We start from the raw sequence: 22,506 nt of genomic DNA, 5'->3' as shown, positions 1-22,506 counted from the left end.
AGTTTGTTGCATTTTCGTTGGACAAGAGAAGGTAAGCTTCAAACTTTTTCTGGAGAATCTGTTTTTGATAAAGGTCTGGTTTGAGGAAATAATAATAATAAGCTGCAAAATGTGGTCTCCTGCTATGTATGTTCCTATTATGCTATAACTACTTTGGATTTAGGTATTTATTTCATGTTATTGGACAAAGTTTTTGTTTTCCTTTCAAAAAATCTTTCTTGTATTAGTTATTTTTCACAGCTTGTTTTTTTTTATTAAATATGTTTTTTTTGTTTCCCCTTTGGAAAGTTTTTTTTTTAAATATCCTCAAAACTAAAACATGCATTAAAACCCAAAGAACTGGTTTTGTTTTCAAGCTAGTTCTGTATACAGAGGCTAAAGAGGATTTCTTTCGTGGCAATTAAACTACATCTCTGCTCCAATGTGCAGTTTTTAAGAATTTCCTTTTGTTGCTGTTGCTGTGTGCCATGGAGAAGAAGCAAAATGAAAGAGCTCCTGTTTGGGTATTTGTGTGTCTATTTGTGAGAGTGGCCCCAGAAAAGGGGAAAAGGGTGATGGGAGTTTGTGCCAGATAACTGGGATAAAAAAAAGCCCCCACAATGGCTGAATAGGATCTGTACCTTGTAGTGGCAAACCCACTTTGAAAACTGGAAAAAAACTTGCAAGAAGCCAAGGACTACGTTTACTCTTTGAGAATCTGAGGTAAAATTGTTCTTCATTCTAATAATGGCAGATATTTTCTGAATATCATTTTCCAGAAATCTTCTGCTTTACACTTTTGATAGCTATAGTCTTTTGAAACTTGACCTCTGATATTTTTTTCCTTCATCAATTAATCTTTGAGTTGTATTGTCTCATAAATTCTAAATAAGCAGCTGGTAAGCGGTTTCCTCTGTTTCTCAACAGTAACAATAGCTAAATTTGTAACTGTTTCTTTGGGAAAAGTAGCAATATAGGTTGGAGTGATATGTTTAATTGGTTTAAAATCTGAGTTCCAGCTGCCTAAAACCTGATTTAATGAAACTGACTAGCGTAAGAGTTTAGACTGCTTTATTCAAAGTCTGCATGTTATCAGGCTTTATCACAAAAATCTCAGCAGAATGAAGGACCTGAAGAGAGCCTTCCAGTTCATCCTCAGAAGAGACGTGAGGCTCTATCAAAACACTGCGAGGAGCAAAGGTGAACACACTTCCTCATTAAACCTTCAGCACTGAGAAATGGTCCACATTGTTTGTTGCAGGCTGGTAATGCTGATTATCTCTTCTCTTTCAGATTTCCACTTCAACGTTCATCCGTCTGTGTCTCAGGCTGTGGCACAAAACAAGCCGGTGGTTGCACTAGAGAGTACAATTATCACCCATGGCATGCCCTACCCACACAACCTGAGGTACCCAGTATGACGCCAAGGTCAAAACACTATCAGATGTTTAAAGTTTTCAGGGTGAGTTTCACAAATCAACGATAAGCTCGCCTGCTGTTTCTGTTCAGCACTGCAAAGGAGGTTGAGGCCATTGTGCGAGCAGAAGGAGCCACTCCTGCCACGATCGGCGTCGTCGAAGGGGAAATCTGTGTCGGATTGTCGTCAGACGAGCTTGACCGTCTCGCTCGATCCAAAAGCCCCCTGAAGGTGTCTCGACGGGATCTGCCTTATGCTGTCAGCAAAGTGAGGATGCTACTTTTGAATCCCTAACAGAAATGTCAACTATTTAGGCCTCCTAAGTGTTTTCACGTTTTGTGACATTACAACAACGAACATTTATGTATTTTGAAGAGATGCTTTGTGGAAGAACAACACAAATGCATAATGGTGAAGCGGCAGAAGAACGATAACTAAGTCTGAAGATTTTAGCACTGAGCACTTTTGAGGTTTTCATTTGCAAAACTACACCAGTTTCCTTCCACATCACCATAAAATGCTACTTTTGATTGATGTAAAATCCCAATACAATTCTATAAAATACGTAAAAAAGTTTAAGGCTATGAACACATTTGCAAGGCATTGTGTGTATAAGCTTCTGGAAACATCTTGACTTTGTAATCTATTGTAATTACTGCTATTTTGAAAGTGTTCAGACATGTGTCACCATTTTTCAGGGTCTCTCCGGGGGAACAACGGTCTCAGCCACAATGATTGCAGCACACAGAGCTGGGATCCCTGTTTTTGTGACAGGAGGCATCGGAGGAGTCCACAGAGATGGACAGAACAGTGAGCTAACTTATACTTCACTGCAAAATAAACTTGTAGGGTTTTAATATTCTCTAACAAGGGTTCTTTTTGAGGAAAAATGCTGTTTTCTGACATGCCTGTCGTTTAGTTTAAATTAAAATTCTTTTCAGAAAAAGAAAACCTCGCGATAGTTTGTTAAACTGGAAGGATTAAGTTATCAAAACATCTCCGAGTCTGATTTGGTGCAGTGTTTGAGACGTCTAGCTGTGAAGTCGAATCAAACTCAAAACATTTATTCCCGCTGACTAAATGATGCTTCTTGAGGTCTGGACATCAGCGCAGATCTAACAGAGCTTGGCAGAACTCCCGTCGCTGTCGTCTCTGCCGGAGTCAAGTCTATCCTGGACATCGGCCGCACCCTGGAGTTCCTTGTGAGGAAATATGCATTATTCTGTTATGCTCAGCAGACTTGTAGCATAAAGTCAAACATGCCTACTATTTATTTATAGCTGTGGTTGTAATGTGTGGCTGAAGGTTAGCCTGTACTTCTTTCCTTATTTGTCTACAGGAGACACAAGGTGTATGTGTTGCAACTTATGGTGAATCTAAAGATTTCCCAGCATTCTTCACTCCAAACAGTGGATTCACCTCTGCGTGTAATGTCCGCAATCCTAGCGAGGCTGCAGAACTTATTGGTAATATATTGCAGAAATAAATTGTCTTTTCATTAAACATTGAGGGTCGTGATGATGATGATGAAATATATCCACGAGTGTGTTCTCGCTTTTTACAAGCAATTAAATGAGTTTGTCCAATAGTCAGTCAGCAGTGGAAAAAGAGCAGTTCATCGTTAAAAGACCAACATTAAAGTCACATTCATGTTGATGATGACGGGATGTAATCTTCTGACCTAAATGTATACTTAGCTCGACTTGACTGCCAGCGTGCAGATATTACACAGATACAGTAACATTGTTTATGTGTACGTCTGCTTGGTTTTTCCAGCAAGCACTTTGTCTCTGGGTCTTGAAAGTGGCCTCCTGATAGCAGTCCCCATCCCAGAGGAGCATGCAGCCGCTGGCCATCAGATACAGGAAGCCATGCAAGCTGCAGTGACAGCAGTCAGGTACAGAACGTCTCTCATATGTGTTTGCATTCAGATAGCATGGTAATCAACAAGCACCCCCAAAATATTTTGGACTTGGTTAAGCCGAAGTCTTCTGCCAAAATGCTGATCAGTGTTTGTTGTTGGCCCCACATACTCAGTTTAAGACCCGTAAAACTCGGTTGTTTCAGGTCGTTGCACCCAGTTTGTGGATCTCTCCCATTACTTTCACGTCATGTTGATCATCATAAAACGGCACTAAAAATATATTTGTACAGAAAAGCTTTAAATTAATGTGATGTATACATTTGATGTGCTTTTCTTCTGTGTTTTGTTAAGCGTTTTTCAATTTTATTTGGGAAATGTTCTATTCAAATAAAATGCTACTTATTTACTTACATAAAGTCTATTTTTGGTTTCCTGCATATCGATGTCTGCTCATCTCTTTGTGTCGTCTCTCTGATTTTCTCAGTTCTGAAGGTATTACAGGCAGAGACGTAACACCGTTTATTCTTCAAAAGGTCAACGAGTTGACTCAAGGAAAGTCCCTCCAGGCCAGTATCCTTTGGAAGCCTCTAAATCTCTCAGAAGTTACTATCGGAAATACGTCAGTGGAAAATGTAAGATGTCGTAAAGAATATGGCCTTAAAAATCTCAAAGATTATTAGCTTTCTAGATCAAATCGTGGGTTACTGCCATATTCCCCTTGACATGTCATGTTTAAAGACATTGCTCTCATTCACAACAATGCTAAAGTCGGCAGTCAGATAGCCTGTGCATTGTCAAAGCAGATGAGTGAAAAAAGATCAAAAAGTCAAGCTCAGCATCCTGGAAAACCCCCAAATGACTCAGAAGTTGTGAGTATAAAAAATTTATGTGTGTATATTTTTAATATTTTAATCAAGAATGAGTCAAATAAAGATCTGCATTCCTGCACAGGTTGTTATAGGAGGAATAAATGTTGATTTTATTGCCAAAGGGAAAACAAAAACACTTCATGTAAGCGTCACGACACGCATTTATCTCGAATACCTCCGAACAGCGGAGGGAAATAAGTTCTAAGAATCTGTTTTGTCTCACAGTTTGGACAGACAAACCCAGGAAGCGTCTGTCAGTCGTTTGGGGGCGTGGGACGGAACATCGCTGGTTGGTTCTCCTTATCTGATCGTGTGTGCAAACGTTTTCGTCAATACGTCTGACTGTCTCTCACATATTATCTCCTGTGTTTTCCTCCCAGACTCTCTGAGTAGGTTAGAAAAGACGCCGCTGTTCATCTCCGCCACTGGAGCTGATGCAAACAGTGATGCAGTTTTTAACCACTGCAAACATATGGCAAGGCAACATTAACAGCTAGTTAAAAGTCAGTACTGTTGGACTCTTGAATGCGAATTTAAAACACAATGTTTTTAACTTACTTTTAGAACACAAGTGGTGTGGCCAGACTGGAAAAGCAGAGCACAGCAACGTACTGCGCTGTTATCAACAACAATGGGGAACTGAGTCTTGGCTTGGGAGACATGGACATTCATCAGCAAATTACAGAACACTATGTGAGTTCCTGCTGGCAGATTAGGTTTTGTGTGCGACTGAGTGCCTTACTGACCATGCAAAAAAAAAAAAATCTAATGAAACCTGCCATCATTCCCTGAAAACGGCCTCAGATTTTGATGTAGCATTAGATCGGTAAGCATCATTTTTAGGTAATGGGTCCTCTAAATATTCTTAAATGTATTTGAACCTTTTTTACAACTTTTTCTTAGCCACTGATCACTCAGCAGGTTGAAACCCCATATTGCCACCATGCACGGTGAGCAGAGCAGGACGGTAAAAATGATAAAGAAAAATGTCTCTTAAGCTTTCTGATAGTAAATTGTAGCACAAACTGGGTTCAGCAAGTTCCCCTAGAAACCATTTTAAATGCAAAAAGAAGTCATTTGGGAGGCTCTTGTCATACTAGCATCACAAACTAAGAGGAACCATGAGCTTTAGTCAGACAAAAGACCTGCACATACGCCATGTAAACAGGGAAAGGCGTTCTTTATCTGGAGGAGTCCAGAAGAAGTACAAAGTTCTTTCTAATCAGGACATTTCATGCTTCACAATAAACTGGGAATCCTTATAGAGCTGTTCTACTGCACAGCACATCAGTCTTATAACGCCCACTTGAAATTTCTGGAAAATAGTCTCAGTTATGTGTCAAGAACAAACTTTGAGAATTCCCTAACTGGACTTTTCAGTTATTCCTGAGTATGTGGTCCTTAACATTCAGCTTTTCAGCAACAAATACTTTGTCGTGAGCTAAATATTCATTTATTCATTATAAACTCGTTGAAACGCCAAGAGATTTCAAATAAAAATCTGGTGAACTAAAGATGGGTTGTTATTGGATCTGTCGGCATAATGAGGATCAGATGTAGGCAAATCAACACAGAAATGTTTCAACAGACAAAAAAAAACCCTTCTCCCCACCCTCATACCGTAACAATCCTCTAGAAAATCTTTGGGTTGATCTGAAGAAAGAATGATGGAGAACCAGGTGTCTGTCTGCAGCATCCAGAGAAGTTATGCAGAGAGGAAAAGTTAAAGAACATTCTCTCTGAATTCTCCAACCATGTGAATTGTTGTAGCAGAAATTAAATTGTGTCTTTGGGTTTAAAGGAGGTTGTGGGAAATATCAACAGTAGCACTCCCTGTAATTATGGCACTAGTTGTTTAGCTAAAAAATTTTATTAATTATGAGAGGATTTTTTTTTCTTGCTTAGTAGATGTTCTTAAATTAAAGTTTTGAGCTTTCTGTATTGTATTATGCTATAATAATGCAAAATAAAGAAGGTTTTATTTTTATACTTTTTAAACATAAGTCAGGGTCCTATTGTGGTGGGTGTTGCAGATTATGCAGTGATCCTTTTTAGGTCCTTTACAAAAATGTATGTGTCGTGAACTGGTGTGGTGAAGGGCGGTGAGGCAGACGCAGCAGACCCAGGATGAGATGATTATGGTGATTTAATGGTGAAAATAGGCTCAAACAATAACCAAAGTCCATAAAACCTGGCAGCACAGTTGAGCAGAATGCTAGGGCTCAGCACTGGTAGCAACAGGCTACATGCATGGACAGGACACATAGACAAGGACCCGACGAGGAACAAGGAACACAGGTGGAGTTAAATACACAGGGGGGTAATCAAGGAAACGAGACACACCAGGGAACAATCAAGGGGAGGACAGGACAAAATGGAGACTCAGAGACACAGGAACTCAAAATAAACACACAGAGAAACTCAAATCACAACAGTATGTTTAAAAATCTATATTTGGCTTATTAAAAACTGAAATGGACTGTTTGTTCATCCTGTATTTTGAATGACTTGCCTACATTTTATTTAATTAAGTGCAGGTCTTTTATCTGGGATTTTTTTTTGTCTTTTAAATTGGCATTTTGTTTGATAAATTCTTGTAATTCTACACCATATTGTTTATTATTATTATTATTATTATTATTATTATTATTATTATTATTATTATTATTATTATTATTATTATTTCACCTGGAAAATTTAGTTAGCACTATTACTATCTATCCTTAAATGTGTCTTGAAAGGTTTCACAGTTTGAAAAACAGATTTCATCCGCCTCAATTGTGTGCCTTGATGGAAACATCCCCGTCTCCACCATCAACTATGTCTGTTCTCTTGCCGGGAAACACAACTTAAACAGTAAGCATACAGAGATGGTGGCCCAATAAATGATCATAGATGGACACTTTTGCCATTATTTAAGCAGTGATCTCTGTGTTTGTCACAGTTTGGTATGAACCAACAGATGCAGAAAAGGCTTGTAAGCCTTTCCTCTCAGATGCTTGGAAGTCTTTGTCCTATTCGTCTCCAAACCTGGCAGAATTGTGCATGATGAACAAAACTCTGGGTCTCACGGTTCCTGAAGGTAACCTTTTATCTTCTACCAGCATTAAACAGCATTACCACACCAGTCACGGCTAAGAGTTCTTGTGAAGAAGGCACATTATCTGATGGTAGCTAAAGTTGTGGTTGATTTCGTGCCAGAGCTGCCTACCTCTCTTGATGGGATCCTGACGGTTGCCGTGGCTCTCTCACGCCCTCTTCTGGAGAATCTTCACTGTCTGGTGGTGACTCTTGGGCCTGATGGTGTGCTGCTGTGTGGCCAGCACGAAGCAGGCTCAGTTGACCTGCAGCCAAGGAAACAAAAAAGTGTATGCGCCTTTTAAATGCAACTTTATAATGAAGATATTTACAACATCAACACTGAGGATGTTATTTATTGGGTTTGGATTTGCAGAAGCGGCAGCTTTGTGCGCTACACTACCCAGCATTGACCGTGACTCCAGAGGAGACAATGAATGTGTCAGGAGCAGGAGACAGGTACAAAAACTCTAGCTAACCCTACTTATTGTACTTCCACTTCAACTTTGTTTTCATTTTATTCATAATTAGTTACTGTTCCTGCTGTGTTTGAAGTTTTGCAGGTGCTTTAATGGCAGGGATTCTTCAGAGAAAAGACACAGACAGCTGCGTTCGGATGGGCCTCCTGGCCACGAGGATGTCCCTGTCATCACCACATCCCATCTCACCAACACTCACCTTAGACTCTGTGGATCCCAGCAAAGTCCAGGCACCAAAATGGCCCACGCCGGGCTTTGTTTGGCTCGATTGAGATTTAAATTCCAGGGTTTTCGTTGTGTCTTTTCATGTCTCACAATTATTATTCAAGGAACTGTTATAACTTTTGACCAGACAACCTGTCTCTCAAAGCTTTTTCATCCAAATGTGTATGTTACCTTTTTATTATTCTATAATAAAATACTTGAAGGTACTTTAACTGAATTTTACTTTCTTATTTTTAACTCTGTTACCTCACAATTTCAAGTTTGGTTTCTAATAATATTAGCTTTTAGGATATTTGTATACATATAATGCACTTGTTTGGAAGGCAGGCCAGAAAAAAATTACTTTTCCGACCTAACACCACAGTTATAAACACAGTTTGCTAAACTTATTTGGGACTTTAGCAGGAATAATTGTGCTTTGCAAAAAATATGAGGATTGATATTTTTCAGCAACAAACACTCCAGGTGTTTCTGATGTTAAACAAAGGAAGAGACTGAATTAAAAAAAATACAAATAAAAAATCAAACCCACTTTTAAGTATTGTAAGGGTTATGTGATACTAATGTCCTATTTCTGTACCAAAACTCCTTGGAAACTTTGAATTTTATGCCATCAAATTACAGAAAATTTTAACAAAACGAATCTGGTTGTCTCTAGAAATAAAATGAACAAAAAATGTCCTTGAATATGGTGGGTGTTTTTTTTTTTTTTTTTTTTTTTAGCAAGATAGAGATCCAAAACATAGAACCACCTCAGTACTGAGAAATAGAGTGACCAGAGATGACTCTGGACTCTGAATAACCAAGACACATTGTGTAGAGGAATGGTCAAAGATCCCTCTCTTTACAGCCTAATGACATGTTAGAGAACAAGACAATTTTATTATGCCACTGATAACTTTATAAGAATGAGACAGTCATGATTAAGCATATTTGGATACAGAATTATAAAAACAGTCATATTTTGCTACAAGGTTGAAAGCATATAGTTACAAAATGTTTTGTTGTGCAAACTGTACTCATGTGCAATAAAGTATTATTATTATTATTATTATTATTATTATTATTATTACACTTAGAGCCACATGTTCCTGTAGAAACTCAAAGAACAGAGTGTAAGCTGTTGTAACTGAATGTCTTGAATCAGTTAAATTGTCTATACATTTGATTGTAAAGTTCCTCAGAAATACATGAATGATAAACATTTGGTATGGAGCTCATGTTTTTACAGAATAATAATTCTAACCAGTGCCGACATTTGATAAGGAAGTAGTCCAGGTGAACAGTTGTTTGGAATAATTTTTTATGCATTTACGTTCATTTTCATGTACGTTATTTTCAAAGAAATGTATTGTTGCTAAAAAAAATAAAATCCTTACATTGCATAACTACTGTACTATTTTACTGCTTTGAATGTAAAAGGGCGTGTAAAATATAAAAAAACTCGTGTTCCCATAATGCCGTCCTGCATCGGCGCAGACTCAATGGCACCGAATACTTGCTCCACTCCCTCCTCCCTACTATAATGCTAGCTAAGATGGTGGTTTGAGCGTAATTTGTCTTAACAATACCAAGAAAAGAAAGGGCAAAACATCTTTACAGCCTCCCGATTAGAACAGAACCCCACGATTACCGCTATCGTAAGTGACCATATTTAGAAATTTCACCATTTCAGGTACATTGGCTTGCAGCCCCCGCCCAGTTTGGTGTGACTCCTTTGGAGTGGAATCCTAAGCTAAATACGGACAGGGTAAGTAACGCTAACGTTAGCCAAGTCGGGTTTCATCCTACATCCAGTGAATAAAAGATAGGTGGCTCCGTTTCAAACTTAAGAAGTGATTGGAGTTTTTTTCCAAACCCAGCGAATCACTGTCCAGGTAATTTGTGTTTCCTCAGACCAATGTCAGTTGTTTATACGGCCAGTGGTTCAGTGTTAGCTTCTATAGGCCGCGTCGTACATTTCTGGTGATAATGTTAGCATGCAGGCTAAGCGGTTAGCATTACCCAAGCTGTCACTTTCAGCGCTCTGTAACGTCATGTCACGTTCTCATTATTCGCGAACGTCTTTATTAGGTTGGACTAAATTTTACTGCGAGTTGTTTTTGTGACTATTGTTGCGGTCGAGCTGGATACGCGCCAACAGGCAGACCGGCTTCTCTTACCAATACGTAGCTAATGTTAGCTTAGCTCAACGTTAGTCAAATAACATCTGTCATAACGTCAGATCCAAAAGACAGAGTCGGTCTCTGACAGAGCCTGTAAAGTCGCCCACCGGGGGTTTAAATCTGTGTATTTTTGACTTTATAATCGAGCCAATGAGATGGTGATACACTTGTAAATATGTGTTTATTAGCGGACCGCTGCCAAAGCATCCGAAATGTTTGCGTTTCGTCTAAATTAACTTCCTCCCGTTTAGCTTCTGTCGGTCCGAGTTGGTCACAGAGTGCGTCTGCTGGCAGTGGTGTTGTCACGAAGAACCCACCGCTGGTGTTCATCTGCTAAAAACTCTCTCTCTCCTTCTCTGTAGAAATGAACTCTCTTGTTATACGTTTCCCTTTAACGTGTATTATGACGTGTCAGGCACTGTCAACCCACGAGAGATGTTTACAACATCCGCATTAACACCTAAATGCTTGAGTTCTGTTTTTAGCTCGTTTTTTGATGATGTGAGCCGGTCGTTTTAACCCACCCCGCATAAATGAAGTCCCTTCAGCAAATCCTAACCCCACCAGCGTTACAATGGCTTTTGCTTGATATATACACATATTTATGTCACTGTGCTGTAAAGTGAGACCCATAACGGATTTTCACGTCCTCAGATAATGCTTTCAGATTGCCTTAGTTGTCTGATAAAATTCATGTTCAGATGTATTTAATGCTTTCTTAGGGAGAGCTTCTGTTTATGTCAGCTAGGCCTACCATAATTATTACATAACCTCCTTGTTGCATTATTTTTGCACAATGTTGGAGTAGGCATGGGCGAGATTCTCAGCGTATAACATTGAGTAAAAAATACCACTCCATCATTGGTATTTACAGAAAAATACTGATTTTATTGGAAACAGGAACACAACAGTTACTGGGGTCACTCTAGGACAGGGGTCCCCAAAGTCGGTCCTCGAGGGCCGGCAACCTGCATGTTTTAGTTCTCTCCCTGGTTTAATGCACCTGGATCAAATGATGGCTCATTAGAGGCCTAAGAAGAGCATTGACATGCTGAAAACGTTGTTGGTACCACCAGGGAGAGAACTAAAACATGCAGGATACCAGCCCTCGAGGACCGACTTTGGGGACCCCTGCTCTAGGACTTCACATCTGATTAATGACTTTAAACTGTAGTGACTGCATGACATAAACTTGGATCATTTTAAAATCATAACTTTTTATAAACTGGCCCATATTAGCATTGTTTGTAAGTGCCTATAAAAGACATCTGTAAAATCACATGGGCGTATTCTCACTCTTCCTCTTCTATATGTATTTTATTTTATGCAGCGATTATTTTGGCACCAGCTGTTAATAGCAAAGCACTTTTAATATTCAACCTCTACATGAGCATCTCAGTTGAAAACCTAAACACAGTAACATCTCTGGTAATTTTTTAAAATTATTTTATTTTTATTTTTCTTACACCAAATAACAAAACAGAGGCTGCTGAGTCTGGAAAGACTATTTGTCTCTAGGGCAGTAAGAGTTGTGTTAGAAAGGGCTAATGCTGCTCTTGTAAGTAGTTCCAGGTGAACTGTACTTTGAGTTTAATTGCTGTGATTTAGCTGAAAGAGTTTTGAAATTTAGCTTTTCAGTTCTAAATTGAAGCTTAAAAAAACATTCAAAAGCCTGAACAATGCTGGACAAAACCACTTTAAGACTTGATTGAGCTGCCACTAATATAAGTTTAAAAAAAGGTGCTCCTTAAGTTGTCTGTAATGCATCCTAGTATATGTTTTACGCTCCAAGTTGCCTTATTTTCACAGTTAAAGGATTTCTTCACTCAAGAGCAGCTAACAGAAATTAATAACATTTAAATGAACATCCATAGAGGTTGATTTTTCTTACTTTTGGGGTAACATTAGTTCTCAACTTCCTGTCCTGTCTTTTAGCTGATCTGTAAATGTGAAGCTTTTGGTTGTATTAGCAATACCGTATAGAAGGGAGAGAAAGACTTGTTGTTCGGGTCTGCTTGCGTTCAGTGACTTGCACGTATTGACACTTCCAAAGACACGCAGACCGGTGTGTTGTTTTCTGTTTCAGAATATCTCAAAGGACCAGGGAAGGCCCGATAAACCACGTGTATTAAATCTCATTGTCATTTCGGTCCCTATTTTTGATGTCCTCCGCCCTTGAAATGTTGCTGGCAGATCGCTTTATACTTGTGCATCCACTTCTGCTGACGTTCTGTTTCTGAACAGTTTAATTTGTGAAGTTTGCTTTCTAGTTGATACTCCAGTTTTATCAAGACTGCTACATGAAATATTTAGCCCTGTGTGGGTTTTTTCCCACTTCAGCACTTTGAAAATTGAATAGATCTTTGTCACTTTGACATCAACATCACCTGCTGATTTCATGTTACTCAAGGTGGTCTGGTTTTTTTTAATAAAAAATTAAATGGTGTAAAGCAGGGGTCTCAAACTCCAGTCCTCAAGGGCCGCTGTCCTACAGTTTTTAGATGTGCCACAGGTACAAAATACTGGAATGAAATGGCTTAATTACCTCCTTCTTGTGTAGATCAGTTCTCCCAGCCTTGCTAATGACCTAATTATTCTATTCAGGTGGTGCAGCAAAGGCACATCTAAAAGTTGCAGTACTGCGGCCCTCGAGGACTGGAGTTTGAGACCCCTGGTGTAAAGGTTTAAAGCTGGTTTCTCCCCCCAATTGCAAATGCACACATTGGTTGCTCTGTCCTATTATTTTCCTGAGGATGCTAAAGCTTACTACTAAGCATGTTGGAGTGACCAAAATGTGTCTGCTTTCCCTTGTAAACATTTGTCCTTGTGCTGAATGTACAAAAATGTACTTTAATCTAATTTATGCATGTAGGTTTGATGAAAATTTTGACAAGTTTCATGCCATCTACACAGCATCCTGTTTGAAAAGACAAAAGCTTAAATGCACTCTGCTGTTCTGGAGAAGACTGTAGATTAGTCAGCTTTTTTGGTTGAACACAGTCATTCAAATTCACCTCAAATTTATCTCACAATAGAAACTGCAGCACTGATCTCGTCACCTATTAAACTGACCTAGCCAGTAGCTAACATTTCCTTTGCAAGTAAACACTTTAAGCAACATATACTGGCTGTTTTTAATCTATATCCAGATGGAGTTCCTGTACGTTTTTTTTTCCTCTCTCCTCGTAGCCCTGTGCTCTGTGACCAGCTCCAGTACTTCTCAACGTCGCCGTGCAATAGGATGTCCCACAGCCCTGAATTGAAGGACGACCCCATGGAGTGCCCTCTGTGCATGGAGCCGCTGGAGATTGATGACGTCAATTTCTTCCCCTGCACTTGTGGCTACCAGATCTGCCGCTTCTGTTGGCACCGCATCCGCACAGACGAGAACGGCCTCTGCCCCGCCTGCAGAAAGGTGCACAAAGAGATTTATCACAAAAGAGAATTTCATCTGCAGGACTGATTGCTTAGTGCTCCCAAACGCTCTTTTTTTTTTTGTCCTAAGTTCATCATGTTATACACTCTCCACTCCCCATAAATCACTATCTGATTTCTGTTTGTCGCGCAGCCGTACCCAGAGGACCCCGCCGTGTACAAGCCTCTGTCACAGGAGGAAATCCAGAGGATAAAGAATGAAAAGAAGCAGAAACAAAACGAGAAAAAGCAGAAGGTGACAGAAAATCGCAAGCATCTGGCGAGTGTCAGAGTGGTCCAGAGGAACCTGGTGTTTGTGGTGGGGCTGTCGCAGCGGCTCGCTGATCCTGAAGTGAGTACAGCAGTTTACAGTCTTAAGTGAATATGCTGTGCCTTAATGCTGGGTTGAACATTTTATTGGGGAGAGGATGTGTAATAAACCAAAGTTGCTCTCTGTTACACTTGTCACATACTAAAAAAATAGTCACCACTAGGTGGTGTCCTACTGCATTATTAGGATCTTTCTTGCTGGTACTGATTTCTTGTCATTTCAGATTTGTTTTTTTCCAAGAACCTTTAAACAGTCTCACATAATTTTTAATCCAATAGAAATTAAAGGGATTTCAAGATTTGGCAATTCATAAATCAACATATATGTCCATTGCCTTTATCTAATTTTGAACAAAATTAAATAAAAAAAATGCATCAAATTACAGGGTTCATACTAATGCTTGAAATCCGTCAAAAGGCTTGAGTTTCAAGGTGTTTTCAAGGTTTGGAAAATGTTTGATTTCTGTATAAAGTCCTTGAAAGTGATTGATAATCAAACTGTGCAAGCATCAGATTGTAATAAAGTACAATCTGACGCTTGATTTAAAAGTCTAAATTTGGAAAAATGTTATTTACAGTTGAAACCAGATATTGTCATATGCAGAATAAAAGACACAAACATTTTTTTCTCACCGTTTGAAGTTAAATGAGACCAATCGTGTCTTGTTTCAGGTCAGTTAGATTTACCAAAATTATTCATATTTACTCAATAACAGAAAACTTAGTGAGAACAGCTTTTAGAGTTTTGTTTTGCAACTTTCTTTGTATATTGTGTTTAAAAAGATTTAATTGGATCAAGAAGGTCATTTACCTTAACACAATTTGTTTGGATTGTTTCAATGTGATAAATATTTATTATTCCTAATGGCTCAATGATGTGTCTGTGTCATTGAAATAAAAAATTGTCTTATATTTTATACATTTAATAACATTATTGAAATTGGGGGATTTTATTTTGTTAAGTTAGTGTTTTGTTCTTAGACCAGTCAGGTGTATAGTGTGTGTGTGTGTGAGAGAGAGACATTTAAATTTTTATAATAGCATTAATAACAGTAATAAATTATATCATAAAATGGTGCATTGAAACTGTCTTGTTTAGTTCATTTGTGTTGCTGGACACATTTGAAAACTGACCTTTGACATGCTTGAAAAGTGCTTGAATTTTACTGTGGGAAAAGTGTATAAACCTTGAAAGTAAATGCAGCTGGTTAATGCATTTAGAAATCAATAATGGAAAAAAATTCTGGTTTATTTTCTGTTTTCAATTTGAAGGTTAAGAGAAAATTGTCAGGTTCTTTTCTCTCCTCTCGCTGAACACAATTTCTTGTAGGATTGTAAATGATTAGCATGTTTATGAAAGAACTGACACATTTTGTGTTGATTTCTCCTCACAGGTCCTAAAGCGACCAGAGTATTTTGGGCGATTTGGGAAAATCCATAAAGTGGTCATCAACAACAGCACATCGTACGCAGGTTCACAGGTGAGGAATAAATCATGGTTTATTTAAAGCTTCAGTGTTTATGAACACATCTGTGATCAGTTGGACGCAAACTGAGCCAATAGTTGGCATCACATGAACCTAAAACAGCCGTGAATCGTCTGTTTGATTAATCTGTTTGCTTTTATTTTGTTCGCCGTTCAGGGGCCCAGTGCCAGCGCTTATGTCACTTACATCCGTTCCGAAGACGCTTTAAGAGCAATACAGTGTGTGAACAATGTGGTCGTCGACGGGAGAACACTCAAGGTAATCCTTGGGTTTTCTACTGCCCACTGTGGTTTTATAAATTCTCATTTTGTGTGTTGAATGTAATCAGAAGTTGTATTGCCATCAGATATATATATCCAGCTCTGGAAAAATTTAAGAAACCACTTAAAATGATCAGTTTCTCAGATTTTACTTTTTATAGGTACATGTTTGAGTAAAATGAACCTTGTTCTGTTATTCTGTGAACTACTGACAATATGTCTCTGAAATTCCAATCAAAATTTTAGTATTTATTTGCAGAAAATGAGAAATGGTCAATGGTCAAACAATATTTGGTGGAATAACCATGAGGTTTGTCCACCAGTGTAAGAGACCAGTGCAGTGGTCTCTTAATTTTTCCAGAGCTGTATATATATTTTTCTATTGTAATGCTTGTGTATTAACAGTAGGATTTGATTCTCTCTCCCCCCCTTACAGGCTTCTTTAGGCACAACAAAATACTGCAGTTACTTCCTCAAAAGTATGCAATGTCCCAAACCTGATTGTATGTATCTACATGAGTTGGGAGATGAAGCAGCTAGCTTTACTAAAGAGGAGATGCAGGTGAGATTAAGGTTTTCTTATTAAAATATGTAAAGTGTGTTGTTTTTTTTTTTAGATTTCTTGCTTAAAGTGACTCTTTTATGTGCTTGTTGTATTCATCTGTTTAATCTTGAACTTGTACTAAGGCGGGGAAACATCAAGAGTATGAGCAGAAACTCCTCCAAGACCTCTACAAAATAAATCCTGGTTTTCTACAACCTCCAGCTTGTGGAACAGAAAAGTCAAAGAGTAAACCCAACTCCGCACAGAGGTTAGTCCTGTTTTTATTTATCTTCTGTGCCGCTTTCTCCCAGCGTAGCGCTTGATGGTTGAATTTATTTATTTTTCCTGCTTTATAACAGAACTAACAGTAGCAACGGTAAAGAAGGCTGGCCGACGCTGTCGGGGCACAACAAACTGGTCAACGGACTTTCAGAAGACCGCAAGTCCCCTCCGCTGTTAGACTATCTAGACCAGGAAGCTAGTAATTCAGATGGGCTAGAATCAGAGCTGGGTCCAGGCCAGCGTCCCACCTTATCCCCCTTCTCCTCCAACTGTGACAGTAATAGGTAATGGAGAGACCTCAAACCAATCTGTTCTGCTGTAAACTTTTTTTTGTTTCCTGATCTGTTTTTGCAATTTCTATCTGCAGTCCCAATGACAAACCTCCAGAATCGATTGGTATGGTCAATGGAGAAACTTTACAACAGGTGAAGCAAGCAGCCTTGTTCCTTTGATCCAAAGCAAATCAGACAGAGTCGGATCTCTTATGTGCAGTTTGTCTTCCTCTCATTCTGCAGATGCCCACAAGCGATTCCCCTTCCCCTCCTCCGGGTCTAACGAAACCCATCCTGGTGGTTCCCATCAGCATGTCGGACCTCTCGGCCCGTTCGCCCTTTGAGGGTGCTGCGGCAGAGTCCCAGTCACTTTTTTCAGACAACAGTAACTTCAGACACCCAAACCCTCTCCCTGCTGGCCTGCCCCCCTTCCCCAGCTCCTCCCGGGGCAGTTCCGACTGGCCCATGACACCAGAACCACAGATACTCTTCACATCAGGTATTGAGTAGTTTGAATATCTTGTAAATTCTTTCATTAAACTTTGAGGGCATTAAAGTTGCATCCTAAAAATTACTGTTAGCTATGCAAAACCAGAATTGTCCTTAAATGTGTTAACATTTGTTATGTAGCAACCACACACTTCAGTGTTGGGATTTTATTTTGTCCAACACAAAATAGAACAATTTGCAGAGATCCAGAGCTCAGGTGGGAGTATCTAACTATTACTTGTGGATTCCAAGAATCTGGAAGGAAGGAAAGCTATAAAAAGTCCCACTCTGCAATTTTCCACAATTGGAGAAAATGACAACTGTAAGGAAGAAATTGGTCCTGTAACAGGAGACCAAAATTAAACTCTCTGTGGTCAGCATGCTGAAGGTGTGGAGAAAAACAAAGGACATTCAGAGTGAGTCTAGCTTCTAATCTAGAGAGAGAAATGGCTCATGGCCTTTTATTAAACATAAACGAGAAAACTTACCACTGCTAAAATGTGACACTACACCATTTGTGTTTACATTTAGTGAAGAAGGAAGTTGCTCAGTGTCTTCATCAGAGGTTTTTGTGTTGTTTCCTTCAGTGATTCTTAGTACAGTGCCTCCACAGGCGAGGGGGAGGAACAGGTTTTTCGAAGGGTTTGGTTGGTTTGACACAGTGCAGTCAGATTTTCACCTTCCAGAAGTACACTAAACACTAGCTACAATTAAACTTGGCTCAAAGCATACCACAGTCCAGATATAAATTATCTGCAGAATCTGTGACAATAAGAAAGGATAGACTTGTTTGAGCTTTTGGTGTTTTGTCGAGAATAATGGGCAGGTATTGTTTTGTGAATACAAGTATACGCTGCACAAAAACTTTGAAAACCATCACATTTTCTTCTGCTACACTAGTTTGTGTTGACCAACCAGAAAAGAAATCCCGGCACATGGCAAATTTAACGTTTGTAGTTATAATGTGATGAAATGTGAAAAAGGTCTTTTTACAAAACACTGTCTAGTCGTGCAAATGCTTTATTTTGCATCTCTGTCTTCCTAACACAGTGGCTGTTGGACTGTCAGAGGAGATGCAGTAAATTAACAAAACTACTTTTGTTGAAATGCAAATGTACCTTTCTGATTAAAGTTTTGGCATCTGGTAATCAGACTAACTACCTTCTTCTCCTTTGAAAGACACAATACCAGTGTCTTCCTCAACAGACTGGCAAGCGGCCTTCGGTTTCGGCTCCTCTAGCAAACAGCAGGACGACGATCTGGGCTTCGACCCCTTCGACGTCACCCGAAAGGCTCTCGCCGACCTGATAGAGAAGGAGCTATCGGTTCAGGATCAGAGCCCCTCGTCTCCCGGGCCGCTCGCGCATGGGAGCGGTCACAGTCCGGGCCTGCCGCCGTCCAATCTCAGCACATCCCACCACTTCCCCGGTGGCCTGCCGCGCGTCCACCCGCTCCACCACAGAGCCATCTACAGCTCCTTCAGTTTCCCTGGCGGCCACAACAGCCAGGCCGGTCAGCAGCAGCAGCAGCCCCCCGCCACCAGACACCCCTGGATGGGCATCCCCACACGAAATAACCTCGCACATTTGAACCACTCAGCCAGTGCTGCCTCACACAGTAACATCCTGGACCTGAATCTGCCCCCTCAGCACAACACAGGGCTAGGCGGGATTCCCATCTCAGGTACCAGCCAGGTCGCTTTAATGTGCTCCACAGAGGTAGTGCGTGTTGAGACAGAATTTAGACGAGACACATTAGAAAGACATTTAATATCGCAACACGCAAACACTTCTGCTTAACACAAAGATGGGTGTTTTTGATTAGCGAGTATTGATTGTTTTCCGTGTCCCTCTGTCCCGTCCTGCAGAAAACAGCAGCTCTATAGACGGCTTAAATGTGAAAGAGTGGCAGGACGGACTGAGAGCTCTCCTGCCCAACATCAATATCAACTTCGGTGGCCTCCCCAACTCCTCCTCCTCTTCATCTTCCTCGTCCTCCAACAGTGTTAACCACATCGGCGGGCCAACGGGGCCGGCAGGCATTTCGCACAGCCTCAGCTGGGACAGCACGGCCAGTTGGATGGATCCTGCTATCATCACAGGTAAAAATGTCGGCTGGACTCGACTTCTGAACAGATAATCCTATGCATTATGCATGAAGTACAGTGCTGTGAATCTGTTAAAACATTTAATCTAATTAATCACACTCTAGGGCTGTGATTAATCACTATGCTTGGCTTTGTCAGCTGGAGATGTAAAAACTTGCTTTTTCAAAACAATAAGAAAGTGTTTTATTGTTTCAAAGCAAACATCTCTGGTTTTCAGGTTGTCATATTTAGTAAGGTTAAAATAGGGTTCAAAATTGTTTGAGATGTCATTTGGAAATGTAAACTATAAACTGATTGAGCTTTGGTGAAGGATATTTCACCATTGCGTGGAGGGCTAAACGTTCATTGCTGTGGTTTTTAAAGCAAAATGTGCCGCTGAGCACAACATGTGACTCTCCTTCCTCATCTTATCACTCGTGTTTGTGACTGCATTTGACCGCAGTACAAGACCGTGTAAGGCGCTGCTTTGAACTACGTACGATGAGAGCAGGTAAAACAATTAATCTGTATTATTGAATATTAAAATCTTTTAGATGAATCACATGCTTTAACATTGACAACCCAAACAAAGAGACGAACCCTTTTTCTCTCGCAGTTTGACCTAAACTCTGGTCACATGTTATAAGTCAAGTGCACATTTCAGCAATAAGGCAGTTCAAAGTGATTTACACCATAAAAACATAATAATTATGAAACAAGCAATACATTTTTTCAAATTCCATCATCAAGCAAATATACATTAAACATATTGATCAATGTTCCAGTTACAAATCAAAGTCAACTCTTAGCAGGTGACTTTTAGCCTTGATTGAAAGTGGAGAAAAAGCTGATAAGCCTTTTATTTGTTATTATTATTTTACAAAGTGTATGTAAAAACCTGGTTTCAGCTGTATTTCCAGTCGCCTGACATTCATGGAAAAGATGTAAAAGTTTAGATTTGAGAACAGAAGCCATTTTCAAATTGGGCCACATAAAACGTAGCGTCTCACTTCATGTAGTAAATGGACAGATAAATGCAAACTGATTTATGTGATTAACATCTCATTCTCAGCACAACAGATTTTACTCTGTAATTAATGGACACATTGCCACAGATTTAATAAAGTTCTGCTGGTCTTTGCAACAACGCTGTTTTTTGGGGGTGTTTTTGTTGCCAGTAATCAAATTTTTCATTCATGATTCAAGAGACAGCTTTGATTGGTTGTGTATTTGTAAGAATAAACCCACAATAGGAGATGAGAGTTTAACAATATTTTGAGGAAAACTCCCGTAAAATCTATAATTGGTCCAGATTTGATTAGTTCATATATATATATATATATATATATATATATATATATATATATATATATATATATATATATATATATGTATAGTGGTTTTTATGCTCGTCTAATATAAAGGTGTAACAAGCCACACATCTTGCTCATCTTTTGTTTTCCCAAACAGAATTGGTGTTAAAAAATCTGTGGTTAAAGGAAATTACATCTTTTCCTGTTTTACCGGTCAATCGTTTGGATGTTCATATTCCTTAAGTCGCCATCAACCCCAGACGACTCTACGGTGTAAAAACTGCGCAGCCATTTTGTGTTTTTCTTCAAAATGCGTGACTGAAAAGACCGGCTTTTCTGTTCCAGTCAAAAGTCTGAAGCGCCATTGTCACTTGTCTCCACCGCAGGCATCCCCGCCTCGGCCAGCAGCAGTTTAGACTGTCTCCAAGACGACAACCCGCCACACTGGCTCAAGTCCCTGCAGGCGCTAACAGAGATGGACGGTCCTGCCGGCTCCGCGGCGCCCGCCCCCCCACAGCCCCTCCACAGCGGCCTTCTCGACGGCCACCTCCCCCTCCACCACAGAGCCCCCAGCGGCTGGGCTCCCTACCTGCCCCCTCCCACAGCCAACCCCACCGGTCAGTTCCACTCCCCTCCACCAGGCTTCCAGACCGCCTTCAGACCCCCAGGACAGCCCGCCACAGAGCTACTACAGAGTGCCGCCGTGGATCGCCACTGAATAGACTGGAGCAGACATCCTACCCTCCTCCCTTCTTCCCCACCCTCCCACCCCACTTTATACCCACTTATCCTGTCCCACTCTCCCTTCTCTCCCAATGCAATACACACCAATCTGCAGAGTATGAAAAATTAACAAAATAACAAACTTGCTTTCTTCTTTTTTCTCTTCCTCCTTCCTTTGTGTCTACTCTGAAGGCCTGTTTGTTTTTTTTTGTTTTTGTTTGTGGCACACAGTTATCCAGTTCCCTTCGTCTGCCGCCATCACCTTTAGACCTAGTTCTGGGCGTAACATGGGATTCGTTGTGTAGCTTTACCGTCAGCAGAAAGCACAAGAATCAGTAGAGCATTAAAGTGCCCAGCGGTGACACACGAGCTAACTCCACAAACTGGCAAAAGAAACAAATTAACAGAAGTGAGGTCTTCTTAAACATATATATATAAAAAAAGAATAAATTAACATGATTACGCATGATAACATTTGTGTTTTTTGGAAAGTCGAAGTCATGACTAGTTTTTTTTGAGGAATGAAGCTGTGAATCTGCTCTTTGAAGCTTTGCCCCAAAGACGCTCACTCTCCCCCCTTCCCGCCCCGTCTGAGCAGGAGACTGAAACGGTTCAACCTTGCAGCCTCGTTGGGGATCGGTCGAGGTGAGAGAGAGATGAATTAAACGAGAGTGGGTTTTATAAACTATTAAGGGCAGGGAGGGAGGGAGAAAAGGAGAGATCGGGTTGGAGAGCGTTTTCAGATGCTGCAGGAGTTTAGGGCACAGGCTATGCATGGACTCCCTGTTGGGTACGGGCACAAATGGCCCGCATCAGAGGCCGCTTGGCTCATACTCTCTTTAGTAAAGGGGCTCCCATGGGCCCTCGCGTTCTGCTTGAGGGAGAGTTTTGCTGAACCTCTGTATCAGAGGATAGAGCAGTGTCTTACCGCAGGGAGCCAGGGGCTGTGGGAAATCACGGCACACATCCTGAGCACTAGGGTTAGACTCTTTACTCACAGTGCCACTGTGTGGTACCTACAATAGCTAGCCCTAACACGAACAGCCACCAGATAAGATGGGGTGGACAGCCAGTGACCAGATGGAAGAGGAAACGTCAAGAGATCCAAACAAGGGTAGTAAAGAGGTCAGCGGGTCCCATCGTTTGATCCACGAGGGCTTTCAAACGAGGCCTTAAAAATAGAAGTGGGAGAGAGAGCAGAGCGACTGCCGAGAGTTACGCAATTTCTCA

General features: G+C 40.3%; 2 protein-coding genes across 5 annotated transcripts; both read left to right on the top strand.

Moving 5' to 3' along the window:
* The first annotated feature begins 7 nt into the window (after window positions 1-7).
* LOC102233731 (pseudouridine-metabolizing bifunctional protein C1861.05-like) lies at window positions 8-8,561 on the top strand. Of its 2 annotated transcripts, XM_023342941.1 has the most exons (19): window positions 8-31; window positions 1,097-1,179; window positions 1,273-1,387; window positions 1,489-1,663; window positions 2,095-2,206; window positions 2,492-2,598; window positions 2,736-2,862; window positions 3,173-3,293; window positions 3,745-3,830; window positions 3,999-4,129; window positions 4,212-4,271; window positions 4,355-4,418; window positions 4,510-4,604; window positions 4,694-4,822; window positions 6,871-6,985; window positions 7,074-7,211; window positions 7,331-7,497; window positions 7,584-7,666; window positions 7,763-8,560. In XM_023342941.1, the coding sequence occupies exons 2-19, from the start codon at window positions 1,101-1,103 to the stop codon at window positions 7,956-7,958; spliced, it is 2,100 nt and encodes a 699-aa protein (XP_023198709.1). In that variant the 5' UTR covers window positions 8-31; window positions 1,097-1,100; the 3' UTR covers window positions 7,959-8,560. The 2 variants fall into 2 exon arrangements, with proteins under 2 accessions (XP_023198709.1, XP_023198715.1); XM_023342947.1 differs by lacking the exon at window positions 8-31 and having other exon boundaries at window positions 291-1,179; window positions 7,092-7,211; window positions 7,763-8,561.
* Window positions 8,562-9,427: 866 nt separating this feature from the next.
* cnot4 (CCR4-NOT transcription complex subunit 4) lies at window positions 9,428-22,301 on the top strand. Of its 3 annotated transcripts, none has more exons than XM_023352193.1 (13): window positions 9,428-9,551; window positions 13,266-13,491; window positions 13,645-13,842; window positions 15,215-15,301; window positions 15,464-15,565; window positions 16,004-16,129; window positions 16,255-16,379; window positions 16,471-16,677; window positions 16,761-16,818; window positions 16,909-17,164; window positions 18,334-18,837; window positions 19,022-19,255; window positions 20,940-22,301. In XM_023352193.1, the coding sequence occupies exons 2-13, from the start codon at window positions 13,318-13,320 to the stop codon at window positions 21,269-21,271; spliced, it is 2,403 nt and encodes an 800-aa protein (XP_023207961.1). In that variant the 5' UTR covers window positions 9,428-9,551; window positions 13,266-13,317; the 3' UTR covers window positions 21,272-22,301. The 3 variants fall into 3 exon arrangements, with proteins under 3 accessions (XP_023207961.1, XP_023207955.1, XP_023207972.1); XM_023352187.1 differs by having other exon boundaries at window positions 9,428-9,661; XM_023352204.1 differs by lacking the exon at window positions 20,940-22,301 and adding an exon at window positions 19,704-19,943 and having other exon boundaries at window positions 9,428-9,661.
* Window positions 22,302-22,506: the final 205 nt, after the last annotated feature.

The sequence above is a fragment of the Xiphophorus maculatus genome, chromosome 2 (genome assembly GCF_002775205.1).
Source record: "Xiphophorus maculatus strain JP 163 A chromosome 2, X_maculatus-5.0-male, whole genome shotgun sequence".
In the NCBI taxonomy this organism is placed as follows: Eukaryota; Metazoa; Chordata; class Actinopteri; order Cyprinodontiformes; family Poeciliidae; genus Xiphophorus; species Xiphophorus maculatus.
Note: the sequence above shows the minus strand (reverse complement) of the source record. Positions and strands in the feature narration are given on the sequence as shown.